Here is a 23,793-nt window from a genome sequence, read left to right on the forward strand (position 1 = left end):
CTGTCCTGCTTTGCTCCTCTGATCCTGCCTGCCCTGATCCCTCCTGTCCTGCTTCCCTGCCTGCCTGATCCCTCCTGTCCTGCTTTGCTCCTCTGATCCTGCCTGCCCTGATCCCTCCTGTCCTGCTTCCCTGCCTGCCTGATCCCTCCTGTCCTGCTTTGCTCCTCTGATCCTGCCTGCCCTGATCCCTCCTGTCCTGCTTTGCTCCTCTGACCCTGCCTGTCTTGCTTCTCTGATCCTGCCTGCCCTGATCCCTCCTGTCCTGCTTTGCTCCTCTGACCCTGCCTGTCTTGCTTCTCTGATCCTGCCTGCCCTGGTCCCTCCTGTCCTGCTTCCCTGACTGCCTGATCCCTCCTGTCCTGCTTTGCTCCTCTGACCCTGCCTGTCCTGCTTCCCTGACCCTGCCTGCCCTGGTCCCTCCTGTCTTGCTTCCCTGATCCCTCTTGTCTTGCTTCCCTGATCCCTCTTGTCTTGCTTCCCTGATCCCTCTTGTCTTGCTTCCCTGATCCCTCTTGTCTTGCTTCCCTGATCCCTCTTGTCTTGCTTCCCTGATCCCTCTTGTCTTGCTTCCCTGATCCCTCTTGTCTTGCTTCCCTGATCCCTCTTGTCTTGCTTCCCTGATTCCTCCTGTCCTGCTTCCCTGATTCCTCCTGTCCTGCTTCCCTGATTCCTCCTGTCCTGCTTCCCTGATCCCTCCTGTCTTGCTTCCCTGATTCCTCCTGTCCTGCTTCCCTGATCCCTCCTGTCCTGCTTCCCTGATCCCTCCTGTCCTGCTTCCCTGATCCCTCCTGCCCTGCCTCCCTGATCCTGCCTGCCCTGATCCTGCCTGCCCTGATCCCTCCTGTCCTGATCTCTCCTGTCCTGCTTCCCTGATTTTACCTGCACTGATCCCTCCTGTTTTGCTTCCCTGACCCTGCCTGTCCTGATCTCTCCTGTCCTGCTTTCCTGATCCCTTCTATCATGATTCCTCCTGTCCTGCTTCTCTGATATCCCCCCTCCCCCCCTGGGTACTGCCTACTTGTACAGCTGGACTGTTCTTCTGAACCTGGCTGGCTTGCACTACCTCCTTAGTCCTGGCTATCCACTCCCCTGCATTGGACTGCACAGCTGATCTGTATTGTCCCTGATGTGTTTTCCTGCACAGCTTTTGTGATACTCACTGAACCGCAGCCCTTATCCTGGATGCCTCGCTGCGCTCCCGATCCTGGATATCTATACCTGGCTGTACTCCTAACCCTGGATGTCCATATAGCTGTACTCCAAAACTGCATTACTGATCCTGGATATCCACCAGCTGTACTCCTGAGCTGATAAACCTGGATACTCACAAAGCTGTACTCCTGTTCCTGGATACCTTTAAAGTTGTACTCCTGTTCCTGGATACCTTTTAAAGCTGTACTCCTGAGCTGCACTCCTAAACTCTGTCACAAAGCTGTACTCCTGTTTTTGCATACCTTTAAAGCTGTACTCCTGTTCCTGGATATCTACTCCTAATCCTGGATGTCCACATAGCTGTACTCCTAAACTGCACTACTGATCCTGGATATCCACCAGCTGTACTCCTTAGCTGATAAACCTGGATACTCACAAAGCTGTACTCCTGTTCCTGGATAAATTTTAAAGCTGTACTCCTGTTCCTGCATACCTTTAAAGCTGTACTCCTGTTCTTGGATATCTACTCCTAACCCTGGATGTCCACATAGCTGTACTCCTAAACTGCACTACTGAACCTGGATATCCACCAGCTGTACTCCTGAGCTGGTAAACCTGGATACTCTCAAAGCTGTACCCCTGTTCCTGGATACCTTTAAAGCTTTACTCCTGTTCCTGCATACCTTTTAAAAGCTGTACCCCTGTTCCTGCATACCTTTTAAAACTGTACTAAACTGCACTCATAAACTCTGATAGTCACAAAGCTGTACTCCTGTTCCTGCATACCTTTTAAAAGCTGTACTCCTGTTCCTGCATACCTTTTAAAAGCTGTACTCCTGAGCTGCACTCCTAAACTCTGACAGTCACAAAGCTGTACTCCTGGGATGGACGTTTGATGCCGGATAGCTGTAAGCCGCACTCCTAACCCAGGATACCCACTTTTGCAGTACACCGGATACCCACTAATCAGTGATCCTGGACTGCACCCCTCAGTCTGAACCCCCACCTATCAGTCCCCCCCCCTCATAATTTTGATGCTAGGTTTACACCCAGCTGTGCCTCTGCATTAGTCGCCTTTTATCCTGTCTATCCATCCAGCTCAGAATTTGGATTAGCCTTTGATCCCGACCATCTCCTTCACTGTTCCTCTGTTCTAGCCTCCTAATCTTTAATATTGCTAGCTTTGTCTTCAACACGCCCATCGTGATCCTATTCTGCTGATCCTTTTAGTGTAGTGGTCCTGCACTACCCACCTGATCCTGTCTACACTCCTGCTGTATTTCTGGGATTTGTGTATTTTCCTGGCTCTGATCCCAAATTACAGTTCCTCCAGATCCTGACTATCCTTCCTTCCTTTTCCTACGTTACTGTCCTTAATATAGCTTGTCACAAAAATAGTGCACCAAATTTTTCTGGCTCAGCCTTCACGCTACACTACTGTTCCTCAATTTTCTATTTTGCTGCGCTGCACAATTCTTAACCGTCAAACTGGAAATCCCTGTGAAGCTCTTCTCCTCCAGCACGTGATTGTTGAACTACTGCTTGGAAAACTTGCCACCTCGTTGGTGGGTGTCTACCAAATTCTGAGCTTCAAGACTACCTCGGCTTCTGGATAGTTTCTGAGTTGCCCTCCTGGAATTTTCTTTGAGTTTGATCAGCTGGAAGTGAGATCTTCACTTGTATTTCTTTCCTAGCCATTGTTTTGGATTTTGGAGCCTTCCTTGTGGTGTTCCTGGAGACCTCACCATTACTGTTTCCTAACCGAAGACCCTTCTAGAAGAGAATATATATATTTGCCTATTCAAGACTTTTAAAAAACCCAAGTTAGAGGGACTACTGGTCACTCCCAGACCCAAGCCATCGTTCTGGATTCTGGTACCTTCCTCATGGTGTTCCTGGAGAATTTACCATTTCTGTTTCCTAACTGAACACCCTTCTAGAAGAGCCTTGGGGCTTTTTGTATATATTTGCCTATCCAAGTCTTTAAAAAAGCTGAGTTAGAGGGACTACTGGTCACTCTCAGACCCAAGCCATCGTTCTGGATTCTCATACCTTCCTCATGGGGTTCCTGGAGACCTCACCATTTCTGTTTCCTAACTGAAGACCCTTCTAGAAGAGAATATATATATATTTGCCTATTCAAGCCTTTAAAAAAGCCAAGTTAGAGGGACTACTGGTCACTCCCAGACCCAAGCCATCATTTTGGATTCTGGATCCCTCTTCGTGGTGCTCCCGGAGACCTCACCATTTCTGTTTCCTAACTGAAGACCCTTCTAGAAGAGAATATATATATTTGCCTATTCAAGTCTTTAAAAAAAGCCAAGTTAGAGGGACTACTGGTCACTCTCAGACCCACGCCATCGTTCTGGATTCTGGTGCCGTCCTTAAGGTGTTCCTGGAGACCTCACCATTTTTGTTTCCTAACAGAAGCCATGTCTAAAAGAGCCTTGGACCACTTCCTATGTATTTCCATTTTCCAGTCTTAAAAAAAGTCAACTTTTTTACTACTAGTCACTCTCCGACCCAAGACATCTGACTACTGGGGTAGACGAATCAATATGGAATTCAGGAACTAGTCCGGGAACCAGCTCCATAGACCATAACGAGAGAAGACTTCAAGAGTTGGACACCAGCTTTACTATTTAAGGAGCGTTGGCTTCCTGGCACCTGGGCTTTGTCCAGCCTTGTTTTAAATTATTGATAAACTCTAATATATTGCTATTAATTTAAGTTCCTTAGTCCAGTGTTGCACTTCTACACATTCCCATATTGGTTTTGTCTACTCCTCCTGGATGCTTTCAGATTTTAGGTCCAACCATTGTGGCTGAAATTTGGATTGCTGAAAAATTGATAAAGCAATATTTAAAAAAAACGAAATCACCTGTATCTCTTTGCATCTACTACAAGTAATTTTTTGACCAATGCTGAATTGATACATTTGTATCCACCAGAGTTTTTTTTTTGGATGAGACAAGAATCGTGGCCAAAAAACGTGTCTCCTGTATCATCACTATGACTGCATACCAGCCTTGGATACATGTTTAGTTCTTTCATTGTGAAGCTTTGGAATTATTTTCGATTGTTGAGTGCTTATCAGTTTCGGATTATTTAATCCGAGCCGTTGACCTCTGGATATAATTTGACGCACTACTTCACCTTTCGGTGAGACTGTCCTGCTCTCGTGTTTTCATAAATTGTTTTATTTATTATTTTTGAAGACCACTTCCATGCCTTGGCACTCTTCCGCTTTTTGGCTTCCATGAACTTGCAGACTCCGCTAGTACCCATCGGTGGTTTTTACGTCCTTATCTGCACTTGGTCGACCGGGACCTTTCAGACGAGTTTGTGACGATGGAAGATTCGCAGCTGCCCTCGGGGTTACTGGAGATTTGTGTGCTTGTTGGCGCTTCCACAGACAAACTGAGGGAGATAAACAAGGTAAGCGGAGACGGACGTCATGATGTGGTGGCTTTCTAACGCAGTTTCACTTCAGAAAAAAAAAAAATCCTAACAAAAGAGCTGATACATTATTAACCACTTAAGCCCCGGACCAATATGCTGCTAAATGCCCAAAGGCGTTTTTACAATTCGGCACTGCGTCGCTGTAAAAGACAATTGCGCGGTCGTGCGACGTGGCTCCCAAACAAAATTGGCATCCTTTTTTCCCCACAAATAGAGCTTTCTTTTAGTGGTATTTGATCACCTCTGCGGTTTTTATTTTTTGCACTATAAACAAAAATAGAGCGACAATTTTGAAAAAAATTCAATATTTTTTACTTTTTGCTATAATAAATATCCCCCAAAAACATATAAATTTTTTTTTTTTTTGCTCAGTTTAGGCCGATACGTATTCTTCTAATTATTTTTGGTAAAAAAAAATCGCAATAAGTGTTTATCGATTTGGTTTGCGCAAAATTTATAGCGCTTACAAAATAGGGGATAGTTTTTTTGCATTTTTATAATTTTTTTTTTTTTCTACTACTATTGGCGGCGATCAGCGATTTTTTTTTTTCTTTTTTTTTTTTCTTCGTAACTGCGACATTATGGCGAACACTTTGGACAATTTTGACACATTTTTGGGACCTTTGTCATTTTCACAGCAAAAAATGCATTTAAATTGCATTGTTTATTGTGAAAATGACAGTTGCAGTTTGGGAGTTAACCACTAGGGGGCGCTGTAGGAGTTGGGGTTCACCTAGTGTGTATTTACAACTGTAGGGGGGTGTGGCTGTAGGGCTGACGTCATCGATCGAGTCTCCCTATAAAAGGGATCACTCGATCGATGCGCCGCCACAGTGAAGCACGGGGAAGCCGTGTTTACATACGGCTCTCCCCGTTCTTCAGCTCCGGGGAGCGATCACGACGGAGCGGCTATAAACGAATAGCCGCGCCGTCGTCCCGGATCGCTCCCCGCGGGAAAACTTTATTTTGGTGGTATTTGATCACCTCTGCGGTTTTCTATTTTTTTTTACATTTTGCTATAAAAAAAATTCCTGTGTGTGTGTGTGTATATGTATGTGTGTGTAATATATATATATATATATATCGTATTTATCGGGGTATAGCGCGCTCCCGCGTATAGCGCGCACCCCTAAAGTTGCCCCGAATCCTGTGGAAAAAAGTTTTTTTGTACTTAGTTTTGGTGTCTTGCGCGGCGTCCATCGGCGGCCTCGTCGGGTCCGGCGTCCGTCTGCGGCTTCGGGTGTCCTCTTCCTCGGGTCCGGCATCCTTCTGCGGCGTCCTCGCGTCCTCCCCGCTCGTTTCTTACGCCAAGTTTGAATACTGCGCCAACATATACAGAGCGCAGTACACTCGTGTATTGTCGGCAATGCTCGGCTACTCTCGCGCTGACGTCCTGTACGTCCAGGATGTCAGCGCGGGAGGAGCCGAGACTGCCCGACAATACACGAGTGTACTGCGCTCGGTATATGTCGGCGCAGTATTCAAACTCGGCCCACGATTTTGCCCTGATTTTCAGGGCAAAAAAGTGCACGGTATACGCCGATAAATACGGTATATTTTTTTCCCTTAGTTTAGGCCAATGTGACACGAGTGCATCAGGATCGCGCCGCTGCGCGGGAACACGCACGTGCGATCCCCCTCCTTCTGAGGGACGCTCCTGAACGCCCACTCGGAAGGAGAGAGAGCACCCACCTGGCTGTATATGTGATGTGCAGTGGCCGGGTGGGAATTAAAGGTCCATGAAGTTTGGCCCTGGGTGCAGTTGAGTTTTCAATGTTGCGGGTCTGTAAACAGATGTAACTTTGCTCAGGCTCATTACAGTGCACACATTTCATTCAATACATGAATAGCAATTTGTATAACATTGTGTCCTCTCCCTGTATAAATATTATCAATGCTTCCAGGATATTTGCCTGAACTTGGGTAGGTCGCATCTCCTGCATGAGTTCACCTAAATGTGATAGCATTAGATATAGGGAAGATCTGCATAGGGGTTAGGCCCCGTACACACCATAGAATCCATCCGCAGATAAATCCCAGCGAACGGGTTTCAGCGGATAGATCCTATGGTGTGTACACGCCAGCGGATCTTTTTCCGCGGATATATCTCCCCTGGGATGGATTCCAGCAGATCGAATATTTGCTGACATGCAGAACATATCCATCTGCTGGAGTCCATCCCAACGGATGGATCCGCTGGTCTGTATAGACTCACCGGATCCATCCGTCCGAAGGGATCCCCCGCATGCGTCGTAATGATTCGACGCATGCGTGGAATTCCTTATATGACAGCGTCGCGCACGTCGCCGCGTCATAATCGCGGCGACGGCGCGACACGTCAACGCCAGAGGATTTCGGCGCGGATTTCAATGCGATGGTGAGTACACTCCATCGCATTAAAATCTGCTGAAATCCTCGAGAGGATTTATCCGCGGAAACGGTCCGCTGGACCGTATTCGCGGATAAATTCTATCGTGTGTATGGGGCCTCAGAGCTGCACGGTTCTGGCTAAAATGGTAATCGCAATTTTTTTTTGCTTAGAATCACGAATCACGATTCTCACGGTGTAACATGTGTTACAATCTAGAAAAAAATTGGGATCACTTTGCTGTGTGTTTTTTTTATTTTTATTCATTAACTACTTGCCGACCAGCCGCCGTCATTTTACGGCGGCAGGTCGGCTCCTCTGCGCGAGAGCCCGTAGCTGTACGTCGGCTCTCGCGCAGGCCCCCTACAGTTGGAACACACCCAGGGAACATACTTGACCCCTTCCCCGCCCCCTAGTGTTAACCCCTTCACTGCCAGTGGCATTTTTATAGTAATCCAATGCATTTTTATAGCACTGATCACTATAAAAATGCCAATGGTCCCAAAAATGTGTCAAAAGTGTCCGCCATAATGTCGGAGTACCGAAAAAAAAATCGTTGATCGCCACCATTACTAGTAAAAAAAAAAAAATCATTAATAAAAATGCTATAAAAATACCCCCTATTTTGTAAACGCTATAACTTTTGCGCAAACCAATCAATAAATGCTTATTGCAATTTTTTTTTTTTTTTTTTTACGAAAAGTATGTAGAAGAATACGTATCGGCCTAAACTGAGGAAGAACATTTTTTTAAATATATTTTTGGGGGATATTTATTATAGCAAAAAGTAAAAAATATAATTTTTTTTTCTAAATTGTCGCACTATTTTTGTTTTATAGCGCAAAAAATAAAAACCGCAGAGGTGATCAAATACCACCAAAAGAAAGCTCTATTTGTGGGATGTTTACATTCCTTGTAATAGGAATAAAAGTGATAAAAAAAAAAATGTAAAAAAAGTGTTACTCGGCGTAACATCCTCTTTCACATTTTACAAAAAAATTTGGCTAACTTTACTGTTTTGTTATTTCTTAATTCACGAAACCGTATTTTTTTTCACCCAAAAAAAGGCGTTTGAAAAATTATTGCGCAAATACCGTGCGAGAAAAAAAGTTGCAATGACCGCCATTTTATTCCCTAGGGTGTCTGCTAAAAAAAAATATATATAATGTTTGGGGGTTCTGATTAATTTTCTATCAAAATAATTGTGATTTTTACATGAAGGAGAGAAGTGCCAGAATTGGCGCGGTGGTAAAGTGGTTAATCGCTCTACTTGAAGATTAATGCCGGGTACAGACGAGAGGATTGATCCGCGGATACGGTCCGCCGGACCGTATCCGCGAATAAATCCTCTTGAGGATTTCCCCGGATTTGGATCCGATGGAGTGTACTCACCATCGGATGGAAATCCGCGCCGAAATCCCTTCGCGATGACGTGTCGCGCCGTCGCCGCGATGATGACGCGGCGACGTGCGCGACGCTGTCATATAAGGATACCTACGCATGCGTCGAATCATTACGACGCATGCGAGGGAGGGAATCGGACGGATCGATCCGGTGAGTCTGTACAGACCACCGGATCGATCCGCTGAAGCCGATTCCAGCGGATAGATTTCTTAGCATGCTAAGAAATTTTTATCCGCTGGAAATCGGTCGGGCCGAAAAAAATCCGCGGAAAAAGATCCGCTGGGATGTACACACCAGCGGATCTATCCGCTGGAACTGATCCGCAGATCAATTCCAGCGGATAGATCCTCTCGTGTGTACGGGGCCTAAGGCAGGTCATACATGATTAATCTGTTCAACCAGCTGGTTTTAAACGAAAGAATATTGATTCCACCCGTCCACACATTCAATCTGCATGGTGAAATCCCTCCCGTGGGGCTATTGGATTCTGTCAACAGGGAGAACTTCCGGTAAAGCTGCACGATTAATCGATAAAGAATCAGATCGCGATTCTCCGACCCCCCCCCCCCCCCCCCTCGTGATCTTAAAGCATTTTCAGATTCAATGCGGAGTTCTCTGCTCACAGCTGATAGCTGTAAAAAAAACAGGCAGCCTGCCAAGTTTATGACCACATCGCTTAGATGGGGATAAGGAAAAACATTGTAACATTTCCTCCTTTTTAGATCAAAGGAATGAACTTCTGTCTGTAGATGAGGGAAAATTAACCACTTGAAGACTAAATGTTTTTTTTGACACTTGTTGTTTACAAGTTGAATTAATATTTTTTTGCTTGAAAATTACTTGGAACCCCGCCCAAACATTTATTTAAATATATTACCCTAATGGGAGCACAGACAGCAATAAAAACTTGACAGGAGTTTTAAAGCCCTGTACACACGATCGGATATCTGATGGAATCTGATCCAATGGATTTTTTCGTCGGATATCCGATGAAGCCGACTTTCATCAGTCTTGCCTACGCACCATCGGTCAAAAATCCCATCGTGCCAAAACGCGGTGACGTAAAACACAACGACGTGCTGAGATAAATGAAGTTCAATGCTTCCGAGCATGCGTCGACTTGATTCTGAGCATGCAGGGATTTTTGACCGATGGACTTCCACAGAGGTGATCGGTTTTTTATCCATAGGAAGAATTTAAAACGTTCTTTTTACTGATGGGAAAACAAACCGATGGGGCCCACACACGATCGGTTTGTCCGATGAAAACGGTCCATCGGCTTTATCCCTCTCCACCCCATCCAACTAAAATAAGTGTTGGCTGTTGCTTTACATTAACCTTAGGGAGGGGTTGCATTAGGAAATGATTCACAGCTGGTTGCCACATCTGTTGGGAGTTTCACTGGTACATAATATTATTACTATATTACAACTTCCACTTTTCCATTTAACCACTTGCTTACTGGGCACATATACCCCCTTCCTGCCCAGGTGAAATTTCAGCTTCCGGCACTGCGTCGCTTTAACTGACAAATGCGCCGTCGTGCGACGTGGCTCCCAAACAAAATTGACGTCCTTTCCCCCCCCCCACAAATAGAGCTTTCTTTTGGTGGTATTTGATCACCTCTGCGTTTTTTATTTTTTGCGCTATAAACAAAAAAAAACACTGGGCTAGATTCAACAACAACATACGACGGCGTATCTCCAGATACGCCCCGGTAATTTCAAATCTGTGCCGTCGTATCTTTACGCCGATTTTCAAAGGCAGATACGTTGAAAAAATAGACTTCCTCCGTCAACGTAACTTAAATAAACCGGCGTATAATTGTGTGCAATTTTACGCTGGCCGCTAGGAGCGCTTCCGTAGATTTCAGCGTAGAATATGCAAATGCGCTGGATACGCTGATTCACAAATGTACGTGCGCCCGTCTGAATTTTTTTACGTCGTTTGCGTAAGGCTTTTCCGGCATAACGTTGCTCCTGCTTCTATGAGGCGTACGCAATGTTAAGTATGGCCGTCGTTCCCGCGTCGAAATTTGAAAATTTTACGTCGTTTGCGTAACTCGTCCGTGAATGGGGCTGGACGTAATTTACGTTCACGTCGAAACCAATGACGTCCTTGCGGCGTACTTTGGAGCAATGCACACTGGGAAATTCCACGGACGGCGCATGCGCCGTTCGGGAAAAACGTCAATCACGGCGGGTCACCAAAAATTAACATAAAACACGCCCCCTCATCCGAATTACGCGCGCTTACGCCGGCCCCATTTACGCTACGCCGCCGAAACTTAGGAGGCAAGTGCTTTGTGAATACAGCACTTGCCTCTCTGACTTACGGCGGCGTAGCGTAAATACGATACGCTGCACCGCCGTAACAATGCGCGCCCCTACCTGAATCCGGCCCACTATTTTTTACTTTTTGCTATAATAAATATCCCAATTTTTATTTTTTATTTTTTTTTTAACTATTTTTTTTCCTCAGTTTAGGCCGATACGTATTCTTCTTCTACATATTTTTTGTAAAACAAAAAAATTTAAATCGCAATAAGTGACTGGTTTGACCAAAAGTTTTAGCGCCTGCAAAATAGGGGACAGAATTATGATTTTTATTTTCTTACTAGTAATGTCGGCGATCTGCGATTTTTTTTTTTTTTTTTTTATTTTTTTTTTTTTATTGGGACTGCAACATTACGGCGGACACATCGGACACTTTTGACACATTTTTGGGACCATTCACTTTTATACAGCGATCAGTGCTATAAATATGCAGTAATTACTGTATAAATGTGACTGGCAGAGAAGGGGTTAACACTTGGGGGGCGAGGAAGGGGTTAAATGTGTGCCCTGTATAGTGTTTCTAACTGTGGGGGGAGGGGACCGACTGGGGGAGGTGACCGATCTGTGTCCCTATGTATAAGGGACACAGCATCAGTCTCCTCTCTCCCTGACAGGACGTGGAGCTCTGTGTTTACATACAGAGATCCACGTCCTTGTCTGTGTAACCACCAATCGCGGGCGCCTGGCGGACATCGCGGCTGCCTGGCACGCGCATCGGGACTGCCATGATGTGGCGGGCGCGCACGCTGTCGACGGCGCTCGGGCGCCCCCCAGTGGCCAGAGGAGCCGAGGACGTCGTCTATAGACGTCCTCCCGGCAATTAAGAGCCACCTTCTGGCCGTGTTTAGACTATAGGCGAGATATCAAGTGGTTAATATTTCAGTTCGCCTTTGGAAGGTAGCAGATCGTGTACAAACACTCTTATCATTTCTCGCTCTGTTTCCACATGACCCAGTTGCTGACTTTTTCCTTAAAGTTGGATAACACCTGGGATACTTTCCAAAGCCCTTGAAAGAAGGAAAAGTCAGTGAGTCCTAATAATCAGCACAGTGGGTAAGTGGTACCACCAAAAGAAAGCTCTATTTGTGGGAAAAAAAGGACGCCAATTTTGTTTGGGAACCACTTTGCACGACCGCGCAATTGTCTGTTAAAGCGACGCAGTGCCGAACCGCAAAAAGGGGCCTGGTCCTTTACCTGCATTTTGGTCCGGGTCGTACATACAGTGAAACCTCAGATTGCGAGTAACACGGTTAACGAGCGTTTCGCAATACGAGCATTTTTTTTTTCTTTTTAATGAATGAATGACTTGTATAGCGCTACACATGCAAACTGAATCGCCTCTAGGCGCTTTTTCCAGCCAGTGTCTGCTTGGCTGGTGCGGTCATTTTTCCCCATAGGATCTCGACACGCTTGGGACACACAGTCATACACACAGATATACTGGGCCAATTTGGACAAGATCCAATTTACCTACCAGCATGTCTTTGGAGTGTGGGAGGAAACCAGAGTACCCGGAGGAAACCCACGCAGGCACAGGGAGAACATGCAAACTCCAGGCAGATGGTGTCGTGATCAAGATTCGAACCAGCGACCCTTTTGCTGCTAGGGGAAAGTGCTACTCACTACACCACTGTGCTGCCCCTTAATCCTAACTCGGTTTGCGAGTGTTGTTTCGCAAAACAAGTAGGATTCAAGCCACAGCGATGTGCAGTACCGCCGTTCGGAAATACTCCATTCCCGAGCCTTTCCGAGGCTCTCTGGCGCCCCCCTACCACCTCTGGCCACATGCGGTATTGCATGCCATAGAAGTCAATGTGGAACAAATTATTTTAGTTTCCATTGACTTCTATGGGGAAACTCACTTTGATATGCGAGTACTTTGGATTTCAAGCATTCTCCTGGAACGGGTTATACTCGTAACCCAAGGTTCCACTTTATAGGGTTTTTCATTTGAAACCACATGGGGTGGGGTGATGGCGATTTTACCAGGGAATGGACATTTTTAGATCCAAAAGGAGGAAGCACTAGGGAACTTTTGGAAAGGGAGGAGTCTAAAAGTAGAAGATGACCATGAGACACAACCCCCTTGATAAATAGTAACAGGAAGACGAGGACAATGGTGGTTGTGATAAGATGGTCTTCTTGTCCTCAAAAGAAGCTGATGCAGATGTTCTATGAAGATCCCCTACCCTTGTCTATTCGAGTTCTCCTTTTTTCAGTATGTAGAGTTGTTTTTTTATTTCCCTTGTTCTGGAAACACTATGTAAATAGTGAGTTTAGGTGATTGTACAAAGATATTTTTAGACCATTGTGCTCGTCCAGCCATGTGGTAACATTTTTGGGAAGGCTCTTTGTTCCGGTATGACTGTGTACATAGCCAACTCCATAAAGACACGGTTGGATGAGGTTGGTGTTGGAGCCCTGACCTCAACCCTACCGAACACCTTTGGGATCAGTTGGAATGAGCCAGGTCTTCTCAACCAACATCTCCATAAAGACATTGATGTGGAGGAACTTCAGGGTCCTGAGCAGAGTCTTGACCTCAACCCTACTGAACACCTTTTGGGGTGAATTGGAATGAGCCAGGTCTTCTCAACCAACATCTCCATAAAGACATTGACGTGGAGGAACTTCAGGGTCCTGAGCAGAGTCTTGACTTCAACCCTACCGAACACCTTTGGGATCAATTGGAATGAGCCAGGTCTTCTCAACCAACATCTCCATAAAGACATTGATGTGGTGGAACTTCAGGGTCCTGAGCAGAGAGTCTTGACCTCAACCCTACTGAACACCTTTTGGCGTGAATTAGAATGAGCCAGGTCTTCTCAACCAACATCTCCATAAAGACATTGACGTGGAGGAACTTCAGGGTCCTGAGCAGAGTCTTGACCTCAACCCTACTGAACACCTTTTGGGGTGAATTGGAATGAGCCAGGTCTTCTCAACCAACATCTCCATAAAGACATTGATGTGGAGGAACTTCAGGGTCCTGAGCAGAGTCTTGACCTCAACCCTACTGAACACCTTTTGGGGTGAATTGGAATGAGCCAGGTCTTCTCAACCAACATCTCCATAAAGACATTGATGTGGTGGAACTTCAGGGTCCCGAGCAGAGTCTTGACCTCAACCCTACTGAACACCTTTTGGGATCAGTTGGAATGAGCCAGGTCTTCTCAACCAACATCTCCATAAAGACATTGACGTGGAGGAACTTGAGGGTCCTGAACAGAGTCTTGACCTCAACCCTACTGAACACCTTTGGGATGCATTGGAACCATGATTGTGAGCCAGGTTTTTGCTGAATGGACACACATTCCCACAAACACCCTCTAAAATCGTATGGATAGCTTTTCCAGAAGACTGGAGGCTGTAATAGGTTTTGGAACGGGATGTCCAACAAGCTTATATTGGTACCATGGTCTGATGTTCGCAAATATTTAGCCATTGAGGGCCGCTTCCCCTTGTGACAAAAAAAAGTGGCAACCACCCCAACCTATAACTGGCCTTTGCAGCAAGGTGCACATTGAAGGGCAATTCACCTCACAAACAAACACCCTTCCATGTGCACCTTACTGCAAAGGCCAGTTATAGATTGGGGTGGTTGACATTTTTTTGGACATTTGGTTGAACTGAGTACGGGAATGCACCTGATGCCTTTGCTGCCATCATGCCCTTGCTGGGCATCACATGTGTCCCTGTGCCTTTAAGAAAGAGTTGGCTCCCTCCAGGCAATTGTCAGTTAAAGCGACGCAGTGCCGAATCGGAAAAAATGGCCCGGTCGTTGGACAGCCAATTCTTCCGGTGCTGAAGTGGTAAATAAAGGCATTGTGGGTAGGATGGGGTTAAAGTAAACCAATCTCAGGCTTTACATACGTACATGGCTTGCTTTGATGAAGATCGTGTCTCGCTATATGCAGACGATGAAAAATTTATTTTGGCTATTTTTAGATACCTGTTACGCCACTGTGGCTATCGCCACTTTGTTGTCTCCGACATATTTAATGAGCATTACGTTTCTATTCCGGAATCCCAGACTCTCGGTTTTCTTTGTAGTTCTTCCTGTCATATTTGCTTACGTTTGGAGAATGAGAATTCTTACTGACTCATTTGAGAAGCTGATAAGATCAAAAAGCCCGTGGGACTTACAGGCAAGGTAGACGCCGTCCGGGGGCTGAACAAAGGTTGTTTTTTACATTGATTTAGTGTTTTTTTTCTTTTGTTGTGTGAAAGCATGGAAAATGCCTGCAAACACAAAGTACATAGTAACGTATCCCAAACACCCTTGTACACGTAATCTATCAGTTAGGTTAAATATTTTAGATTTGTTGGTTGCTAGACTATACAGTGACAATAAGAAAAAAACAAAAAGTACAACTGCGGTTTTATTGCGTGCTTGTCAACAGTCACAGATTTCCAAAATTCTAGCAGTCCTGATGTCCCACAGATCAGCCCTGTGTCCCGAACACTTATAGGTAGATTCAGTAAGAGTTAGGCCGACTTATCAGTAGATAAGCCGGCCTAACTCAGAATCTGCGCCGACTTATGTTTAGGCGTATGCTCAAACAGAGATACGCTTAAACATATCTAAGATAGGACGGCTTGCGCCGTCCTATCTTAGATTGCAATATTTTGGATGGCCGCTAGGTGGCGCTTCCATTGCGGTCGGCGTAGAATATGTAAATGACTTGATACGCCGATTCACGAACGTACGCCCGGTCGCCGCAGTCGATTTACGCCGTTTCCGTAAGGCATTAGTAGGCCTAAAGTTATTCCGTCTATTAGGTGGAATAACAATGTTAAAGTATGGCCGCCGTTCCCGCCGCGAGATTCAAATTTTTTACGTCGTTTGCGTAAGTCGTCCGCGAATCGGGATTTACGTCGCTTACGTCCTCGTCGAAATCAATAGGCCCGTGCGGCGTACGTAGCCGCAATGCACACTGGGAGATGTAGGCGCCCGGGGCATGCGCAGTTAGAAAAAAACGTACAAAACGTGAGGTCAAGCCTCATTGCCATCAAACACGCCCCCCTCCAAGACATTTGAATTTGGCGCCCTTACGCCCGCGCGCTTTAGGCTACGCCGCCGTATATTAGCAGGCAAGCACATTGAGAATCATGTATTCGCCTAGCTAACTTACGGCGGTGTAGCCTAAACAGGCTAAGCTATGCCGCCGCAAGTTTGCACCCAGGTACCTGAATCTACCGATTACCGTATATACTCGAGTATTAGGCCCCTTTCACACTGGGGCGTTTTTCGACTGTTTTTTAGGCACTTTGGCGTAAAAAAAAAAGCCTGTCAAGCGCCAGAAAGAAGCCTCATCTGCAATCCAGATGTGAAAGCCTGAGTGCTTTTAGGGCCCTTTCACACTGCCGGCGCCCGAAAAACGCTGGTAAAGCGCCTCTAAGACCCATTTCTCACTAGGGCGTTTTTCGGGCGATTTGGCGTTAAAAAAAAAAGCTCCCTCAATGAGAAGGGGACTTTAGGAGTGGTGTATTCAACGCTCCTAAAGTGCTGCAAAGAAGCTGCTTGCAGGACATTTTGTTGACGCCCTGCCAGCGCAGCGCCTGTGTGAAAGGACAGCCCCCTCACAGTTAGAATCACTCCCTAGGACACCCTTAACCCCTTCCTCGCCCCCTAGTGTTTAACTGCTTCCCACCCGGCCACTGCATATATACGGCCGGGTGGGCGCGCTCTCCTGAGTGGACGTTCGGGAATGTCCCTCAGAAGGAGGGGGATCTGTCCCCTCAATGAGAAGGGGGCTTTAGGAGCGGTGTATTCAACGCTCCTAAAGCGCTGCAAAGAAGCTGCTTGCAGGACTTTTTTTGGACGCCCTGCCAGCGCAGCGCTTAAGTGTGAAAGCACTCGGGCTTTCATATCGGGATTGCAGATGCAGCTTCTTTCAGGTGCTTTACGGGAGCTTTTTTTTAATGCCAAGACCCCTTTCACACTGGGGCGTTTTTCAGGCGCTTCAGTGTGAAAGCACTCGGGTTTTCACATTGGGATTGCAGATGCAGCTTCTTTCAGGCGCTTTTTTTAACGCTAAAGCGCCTGAAAAATGACACAGTGTGAAAGGGGTCTAAGCCCTTTTTTTTAGGGCTGGAAATACCCCCCTCGGCTTATACTCGAGTCGGTGTACCTGAAGGGCTGCGAGCGTCCATTGTTTAAAAGTCGCGGCTTCCCCTAGGTCCCTTCCGTGATAGGCATTTCCCAGCAGACACTGTGTTCAGTGTTCTGCCAATCACGGACGTCTTCATTCTCGGACAAGAGAACACCTGTGATAGGCGGTACACTGAACACAGTGTCTGCTGGGAAACCGAGTCCGAGGATGAGAAGACGTCCGTGATAGGCTGCTGGGTAACGCCTATCACGGAACGGGACCAGGAGGAGACTGCGACTTTTAATGAACGTCCGCAGTCTGTAAAAATTTCAGGTACACGGACTTGGGCACAGTGAGGTGGCAATGGGCACAGTGGCAACTGGCACAGTGAGCTGGCAATGGGCACAGTGAGGTTGGGCACAGTGCCCCAGAAGATTGCACGGAGGGAGGTGGGAGAGGTGAACTTCCTTTCCAGCGCTGCAGAGCCAGGGGAGGAAGTGGAAGCTGGGTACCCGTAAAAACCAGGGTACCTGCTCCTCCCCCCAAAAAAATGACATGCCAAATGTCATTTTTTGAATGCGCATTTGAATTGCGCGCTGTTAACCAGCCGCTGCGAAAGCAGAAGTTCTGGACTTTCATCTGTTGCTAGATTATGGCCAACAACAATAATAGAAATATTGCATCTCAACCACAAGTCAAGTGTTTGGCTGCCTGTCAAAAGTGGTATGCCAAGTTAAATATGCTGAAAAGCAAATGATCATGGCTGCTGCACATGTACAGCTCCCTGCGGCTGCATGTTATATGTGGGGGGGGGGAGGCGTGGTCATTGAAGTAAACGTTTGGGGGTCTGTGGGCGTTGGAGTAAACGTTGGGGGCTTGTGGGCATTGGTGTGAATGTTGGGGGGCCTGTGGGCATTGGAGTAAATGTTGGGGGCCTGTGGGCATCGGAGTAAATGTTGGGGGCCTATGAGCGTTGGACTAAATGTTGGGGGGCCTGTGGCCATTGGTATAAACTTTGGGGGGCCTTTGACCGTTGGAGTAAACGTTGGGGGCCTGTGGGAGTTGAAGTAAACATTGAGGGCCTGTGGGCATTGGCATAAAGGTTGAGGGCCTGTGGGCGTTGGAGAAAATGTTTGTGGGCCTGTTAGAGTAAACATTGAGGTGCATATGAGCGTTGGAGTAAACATTGAGGTGCCTGTGGGCGTTGGAGTAAACGTTGAGGGCCTGTGGGCGTTGGAGAAAATGTTGGTGGGCCTGTTGGAGTAAATATTGAGGTGCATATGAGCGTTGGAGTAAACATTGAGGTGCCTGTGGGAGTTGGAGTTAACATTGGGGGGCCTTTGGGCATTGGCGTAAACATTGGGGGGCCTGTGGGAGTTGGAGTTAACATTGGGGGGCCTGTGGGAGTTGGAGTTAACATTGGGGGGCCTGTGGGAGTTGGAGTTAACATTGGGGGGCCTGTGGGAGTTGGAGTAAACATTGAGGTGCATATGAGCGTTGGAGTAAACATTGAGGTGCCTGTGGGAGTTGGAGTTAACATTGGGGGGCCTTTGGGCGTTGGAGTAAACATTGGTTGGCCTGTTGGAGTTGAAGTAAACATTGAGGGCCTGTGGGCGTTGGAGAAAATGTTGGTGGGCCTGTGGGCGTTGAAGTAAACGTTGGGGGGCCTATGAGCGTTGGAGTAAACATTGAGGTGCCTGTGGGCGTTGGAGTAAACGTTGGGGGTCTGTGGGCATTGGAGTAAAGATTATGAATTAACCTAACCGTCTGCCTCCGAAACATGTCGGGTTTTATCCACCCTTGTTTGTTTTGATTTATTCGTCAGCATTCAGGTGTGGATTTCTATATATTGGTGACTTTACTTTGTATGACAATTCCTTTGTTTTAAATGAATTTTTTCAAATTTTTTGTATCTTGTGATTGTCATGATTTATACTAAATAAACGTTTCTATTTTTATATACTTTTTGACAATTCCATCCTATTATTACAATCCGTACCATCACAGGGGCTGTTTTCTCCCATAAATTTTCAAATTGGCGTAAAGGTTTGGGGCCTGTGGACGTTGGAGTAAATGTTGGTGGGCCTGTGGGCATTGAAGTAAACGTTGGGGGGGCTTGTTGGCGTAAGGGTTGGGGGCCTATGAGCGTTGGAATAAATGTTGGGGGGCCTGTGGGCGTTGGCGAAAATGTTACTTGACCTCCTGTTGTTTTTTTACTCTTGCCCCACCCTGTTCCTTATGTGTAATTGGAGTGCTGGACAATATTTTTTTAGATTTTTTTTTTTTGATAAAAAAAAAATGAACTAAAAACCTAAAAAAAAAAGGCAATGGCCCAGATTCAGGTAGATCCGCGCAATATTTGCGTGGGCAAAGGGCAACGATTTTTGCTCTGCGCCCACGCAAATATTTCGATTTGCCCGCGATTCACGGAGCAGTAGCTCCGTAAATTGCGCGGGCGCTATGCTAATTAGCCGCCGAGCGAACAGCGCATGCTCCGTCGGGAAACTTTCCCGACGTGCATTGCGGCAAATGACGTCGCAAGGACGTCATTTGCTTCTAAGTGAACGTGAATGGCGTCCAGCGCCATTCACGAATCACTTACGTAAACGACGTGAAATTTAAATTTCACGAGCGGGAAGGGCGGCTATACTTTAGCATTGGCTGCTCCTACTATGAGTAGGAGCAGCCTTACGCTAAAGTTGCCGTACGGAAACTCCGTACCTTGCGTGCGCAGGGCCCGCGCAACTTTTGTGAATCGGTGGTAGTATGCAATTTGCATACTATACGCCGATCACAATGGCCGCGCCCCCTAGCGGCCAACGCAAGAATGCAGCCTGAGATATGAAGGCATAAGGAGGCTTATGTCTGTCATATCCTAGGCTGCAGTCCGCGTAGCAATGTTCCTGAATCAGGGGCATTCGCTACGCGGGAGCAAAACAGCTATTGCGCCGCGCAACCTATGGTTGCGCGGGCGCAATAGCTTCTTGAATCTGGGCCATTGTCCTTGTATCCCTGGCCTATCACCGTAGACCATATATTGCCTGAATTACATTTGTTCTTCACTTGGCTATGACTGTCTAGAAAACAGATGACGGTGACGACCTACCGAATAATCCTTCATTAAACGTTCTTTGTCGATTTAATGGCATGTGATTCCATGGAAAGAGGATGCAATAGGTGGAGAGGTTGGCACCCGGCCCCGACCATCCAATGAGTCACCTCCTTATTCATCACATCTCATGGTGGCTTAGCGATCGGTTTATGTTCACTGTCCGCTTTAAAGTGTAGACCAAACTTTGACTAAAGCAGGTATAGATTTCATTTTTGTAGTTACATTGGTCCAGCTTGGCACAATGTAAGTGAGGATATTTCATACCCGAGGGACCGATGGGGAAGCCCATGTAGTGGTTGGTGCTACTGCCAATGTTGGGCGTGCTCTTTCAGGTCCTAAACCGAGCGGCTTCTTCTCTTTACACTAAGCACAATGGGGTTGGCTCACTCGGCACCACCGCCATTTGTAGAAAGTGTGTGTGTGTGTGTATATATATATATATACACACACACACACACACACACACACACACACACACACACACACACACACACACACATTTGTGCTCATAAGTTTACACACCCAGGCAGAAATTATAATTTCTTGGCTATTTTTTCGAGACTATAAATGATAACACGAAAACTTTTCTATCACTCGTGGTTAGTGTTTAGCTGAAGCCATTTATTATCAATCAACTGTGTTTACTCTTTTTAACCACTTGCTTACCGGACACTTAAACCCCCCCCCCCCCTCCCAGACCAGTTTTCAGCTTTCAGCGCTGATGCACTTTGAATGACAATTGCGCGGTCATACAACACTGTATCCAAATGACTTTTTTTTTCATTTTGTTCCCACAAATGGAGCTTTCTTTTGGTGGTATTTGATCACCACTGTGGTTTTTTATTTTTTGTTAAAAAAAATTAAAGTCCAAATTTAAATTCTTTTTTTTTTTTTTATATTTGTTATAAAATTTTGCAAACAGGTAATTTTTCTCCTTCATTGTTGTACGCTGATGAGGCAGCACGGATGGGCTGCACTGCTAGGTGGCACTGATAAGGCACTGATTGGCACCACTGGTGGGCACTGATAGGTGGCACTGGCAGGCTGTAATGGTGGGCACAGAAGAGGCAGATGTGCCTCTTCCTCTTCGGGACCGATGTCTGTGATCACTCGAGTCTCAGTGACTCGGTTATCACAGCGGGCGCCCTGCAGGGGGCACGCGGGGAGCGTGCAAAGGGAAGGACGTCTATTGACGCGTTGTAGCCGTCATTTGGCTATAGCGTGGATCTCAAGTGGTTAAATCGTAATGACAACAGAAACTACCCAAATGACCCGGATCAAAAGTTTACATACCCCAGTTCTTAATAACGTGTGTTACCCCCTTTAACATTAATGACAGCTTTCAGTCTTTTGTGGTATTTGTGGATGAGGCTCTTTGGGCCGGATTCAGATACCTGAGCGTATCGTTCCGGCCGGCGTAACGTATCTTAGATACGTTACGCCGCTGTAACTTTGGGCGCAAGTTCCGTATTCAGAAAGAACTTGCGCCCTAAGTTGCGGCGTAACGTATGTGGGCCGGCGTAAGCCCGCCTAATTCAAATGGGGATGTTGGGGGCGTGTTTTATTTAAATTTGCTTTGACCCCGTGTATTTTACGTTTTTCTTGAAAGGCGCATGCGCCGTTTGTGAAAATCCGCCGCAAAACGTCATTGCTTTCGATGTAAACATAAATTACGTCCAGCTTTTTTCGCGAACGACTTACGCAAACAACGTAAAATTTCAAAACTCGGCGCGGGAACGATGGCCATACTTAACATTAGCTACGCCTCATATAGCAGGGGTAACTATACACCGAAAAAAGCCTAGCATAAACGAAGTAAAAAATTGCGCCGGCCGAACGTACGTTACTAAATCGCCGTATCTACCTAATTAGCATATTGCTCGCGTAAACATACGGAAGCGCTACCTAGCGGCCAGCCTGAAAATGCAGCCTAAGATACCACAGTGTAAGACACTTACACCTGTCGGATCTTGGGGATGTCAATGCGTAACTGATTCTCTGAATCGGGCGCATAGATACGACCTCCCGCACTCAGAGATACGACGGCGTATCAGGAGATACGCCGTCGTATCTCTTTTCTGAATTTGGCCCTTTATCTTCTCAGATGGTAAAGCTGCCCATTCCTCTTGGCAAAAAGCCGAATGTACATGCCGTTTCACAGGATGAATGCCGGATATACTCGAGTATAAGCCGACCCGAATATAAGCCGAGGCACCTAATTTTACCACAAAAAAATGGGAAAACGTATTGACTCGAGTATAAGCCTAGGGTGTCCATCTGCATGCCTCACTTTGCCTCACTGTGCCCATGCCTCACTGTGCTCATGCCTCACTGTGCCCATGCCTCACGGTGTCCAAGACTAGACTGACGTTTAACATGGGAGTTTATGGAAGGGGTGCCCGGCTTTGAAATATCGGTGCTCCCAGCCGTAGTTCCCTTAGACAACAACCTTTGCACACTTGTAGAGAAGAAATTTGGCTACATGTGTGCCAAATTCCCGGGTCCAACGACCGGCCTGTACTGGGTCCCCAATGTCACCGGAGAAATTACCGTTTAACATGGGAGTCTATGGAAGGGGTGTCCGGCTTTGCTGTTGGTAGATATTCCTAGATGGTGTAGAAAGTTGCGTGACACGGAGGCTTCCTCCATTGGACGCTTCGTCTCCCTAGTAGCTAATTGTGTTTCATGCAGCGATTTTTCTGTAATTGTGTAATGTGCGGTATGTGGAAAAGAATCTGACTTTTCTATATTCGGCAGAGGAGACCAACATGTCCGTTTTTCCTTCCGCTGATTGACAGTTCTGCTCTTTAAGGGCTTGGTAGGTCTGTACCCATATGTTGTTGGGCGGTGCCACACGTGTGTTTTAACGTGGTTCACAGCTGGGCATTGAGTTGGGCTGTGTATTTGCGCTGGGGTGCCATTTAAAATTAATGAACTGAAACAGAACCATGTATAATGCATTGCAGTACCACACGTTTTATCTAAACTCATATTAGGAATGGGTTCTTAACGCTGATCTCCAGCCTTATTTTCACTCTGCTTTACAGGTTCTTCTCCTGGAATGAAATTACTCTGATTTCACCGCACGCTGTGAGCTTTTCACAATGTGCATTAGAAGCTGCAGCAAGTTCGATAGAGCCCCGCCTCATTTCCTGGTTGGGGGACATCCAGCACTAAAATACCTCCCCAGCCTAACTGTGCCTGGCCCCGCCTCTTTCATTGGATTTCAATTCTTTCCATCATGGAGGCTCGGCATCACGTGTAGGCGTTACCTAGGGCGGTCCACATGCAAATAAAGTCTGTCTAGGAACGCCCACTCCTCCTCCAGACTGACGTCCACAAATCAAGGCATTTTTATATTTGCATAACCCCTCCCACTGCTTGCATCAGGACTGATGGCTCTTAAAGGGGTTGAAAACAAAGGTTTTTTTCACCTTAATGCATCCTAGCATTAAAGCGAAGGTTCACACAAAAAGTAAACCTCCGCTTTTTGGATCCCTTCCCCCTCCGGTGTCACATTTGGCACCTTTCGGGGGGAGGGGGGTGCAGATACCTGTCTGAGACAGGTATTTGCACCACTTCCGGGTTCTGACTTCCGCAGGAGTCCAGCCTCGTGACGTCACAACCCCACCCCCGCTGTCTTCTGGAAAACACTGTTCCCAGGAGAGAGCGGGGACCAGTGACGGCGTGCCGCGATCCTCGCACATGCGCAGTAGGGAATCGGGCAGTGAAGCCGCAAGGCTTCACTGCCTGATTCCCTCACAGAGGATGGCAGCGGAAGCAGCCGAGGACCGAGCGATTACTCAGCCTCGTCTGCTGATATCGCGGGAGCGCTTGACAGGTAAGTGTCTTATTTTTTAAAAG

The 23,793-nt window shown here is 46.7% G+C and overlaps 1 protein-coding gene across 1 annotated transcript in view; it reads left to right on the forward strand.

Moving 5' to 3' along the window:
* The first annotated feature begins 814 nt into the window (after positions 1-814).
* Positions 815-23,793, forward strand: part of DENND3 (DENN domain containing 3) — a 150,473-nt gene continuing 127,494 nt past the window's right edge. Inside the window, exon 1 of the mRNA XM_040355040.1 lies at positions 815-4,590. Within this exon, the coding sequence (XP_040210974.1) occupies positions 4,504-4,590 (87 nt within the window). The 5' untranslated portion in view covers positions 815-4,503. The remainder of the gene's footprint in view (positions 4,591-23,793) is intronic.

The sequence above is a fragment of the Rana temporaria genome, chromosome 5, assembly GCF_905171775.1.
Source record: "Rana temporaria chromosome 5, aRanTem1.1, whole genome shotgun sequence".
Lineage (NCBI taxonomy): Eukaryota > Metazoa > Chordata > Amphibia > Anura > Ranidae > Rana > Rana temporaria.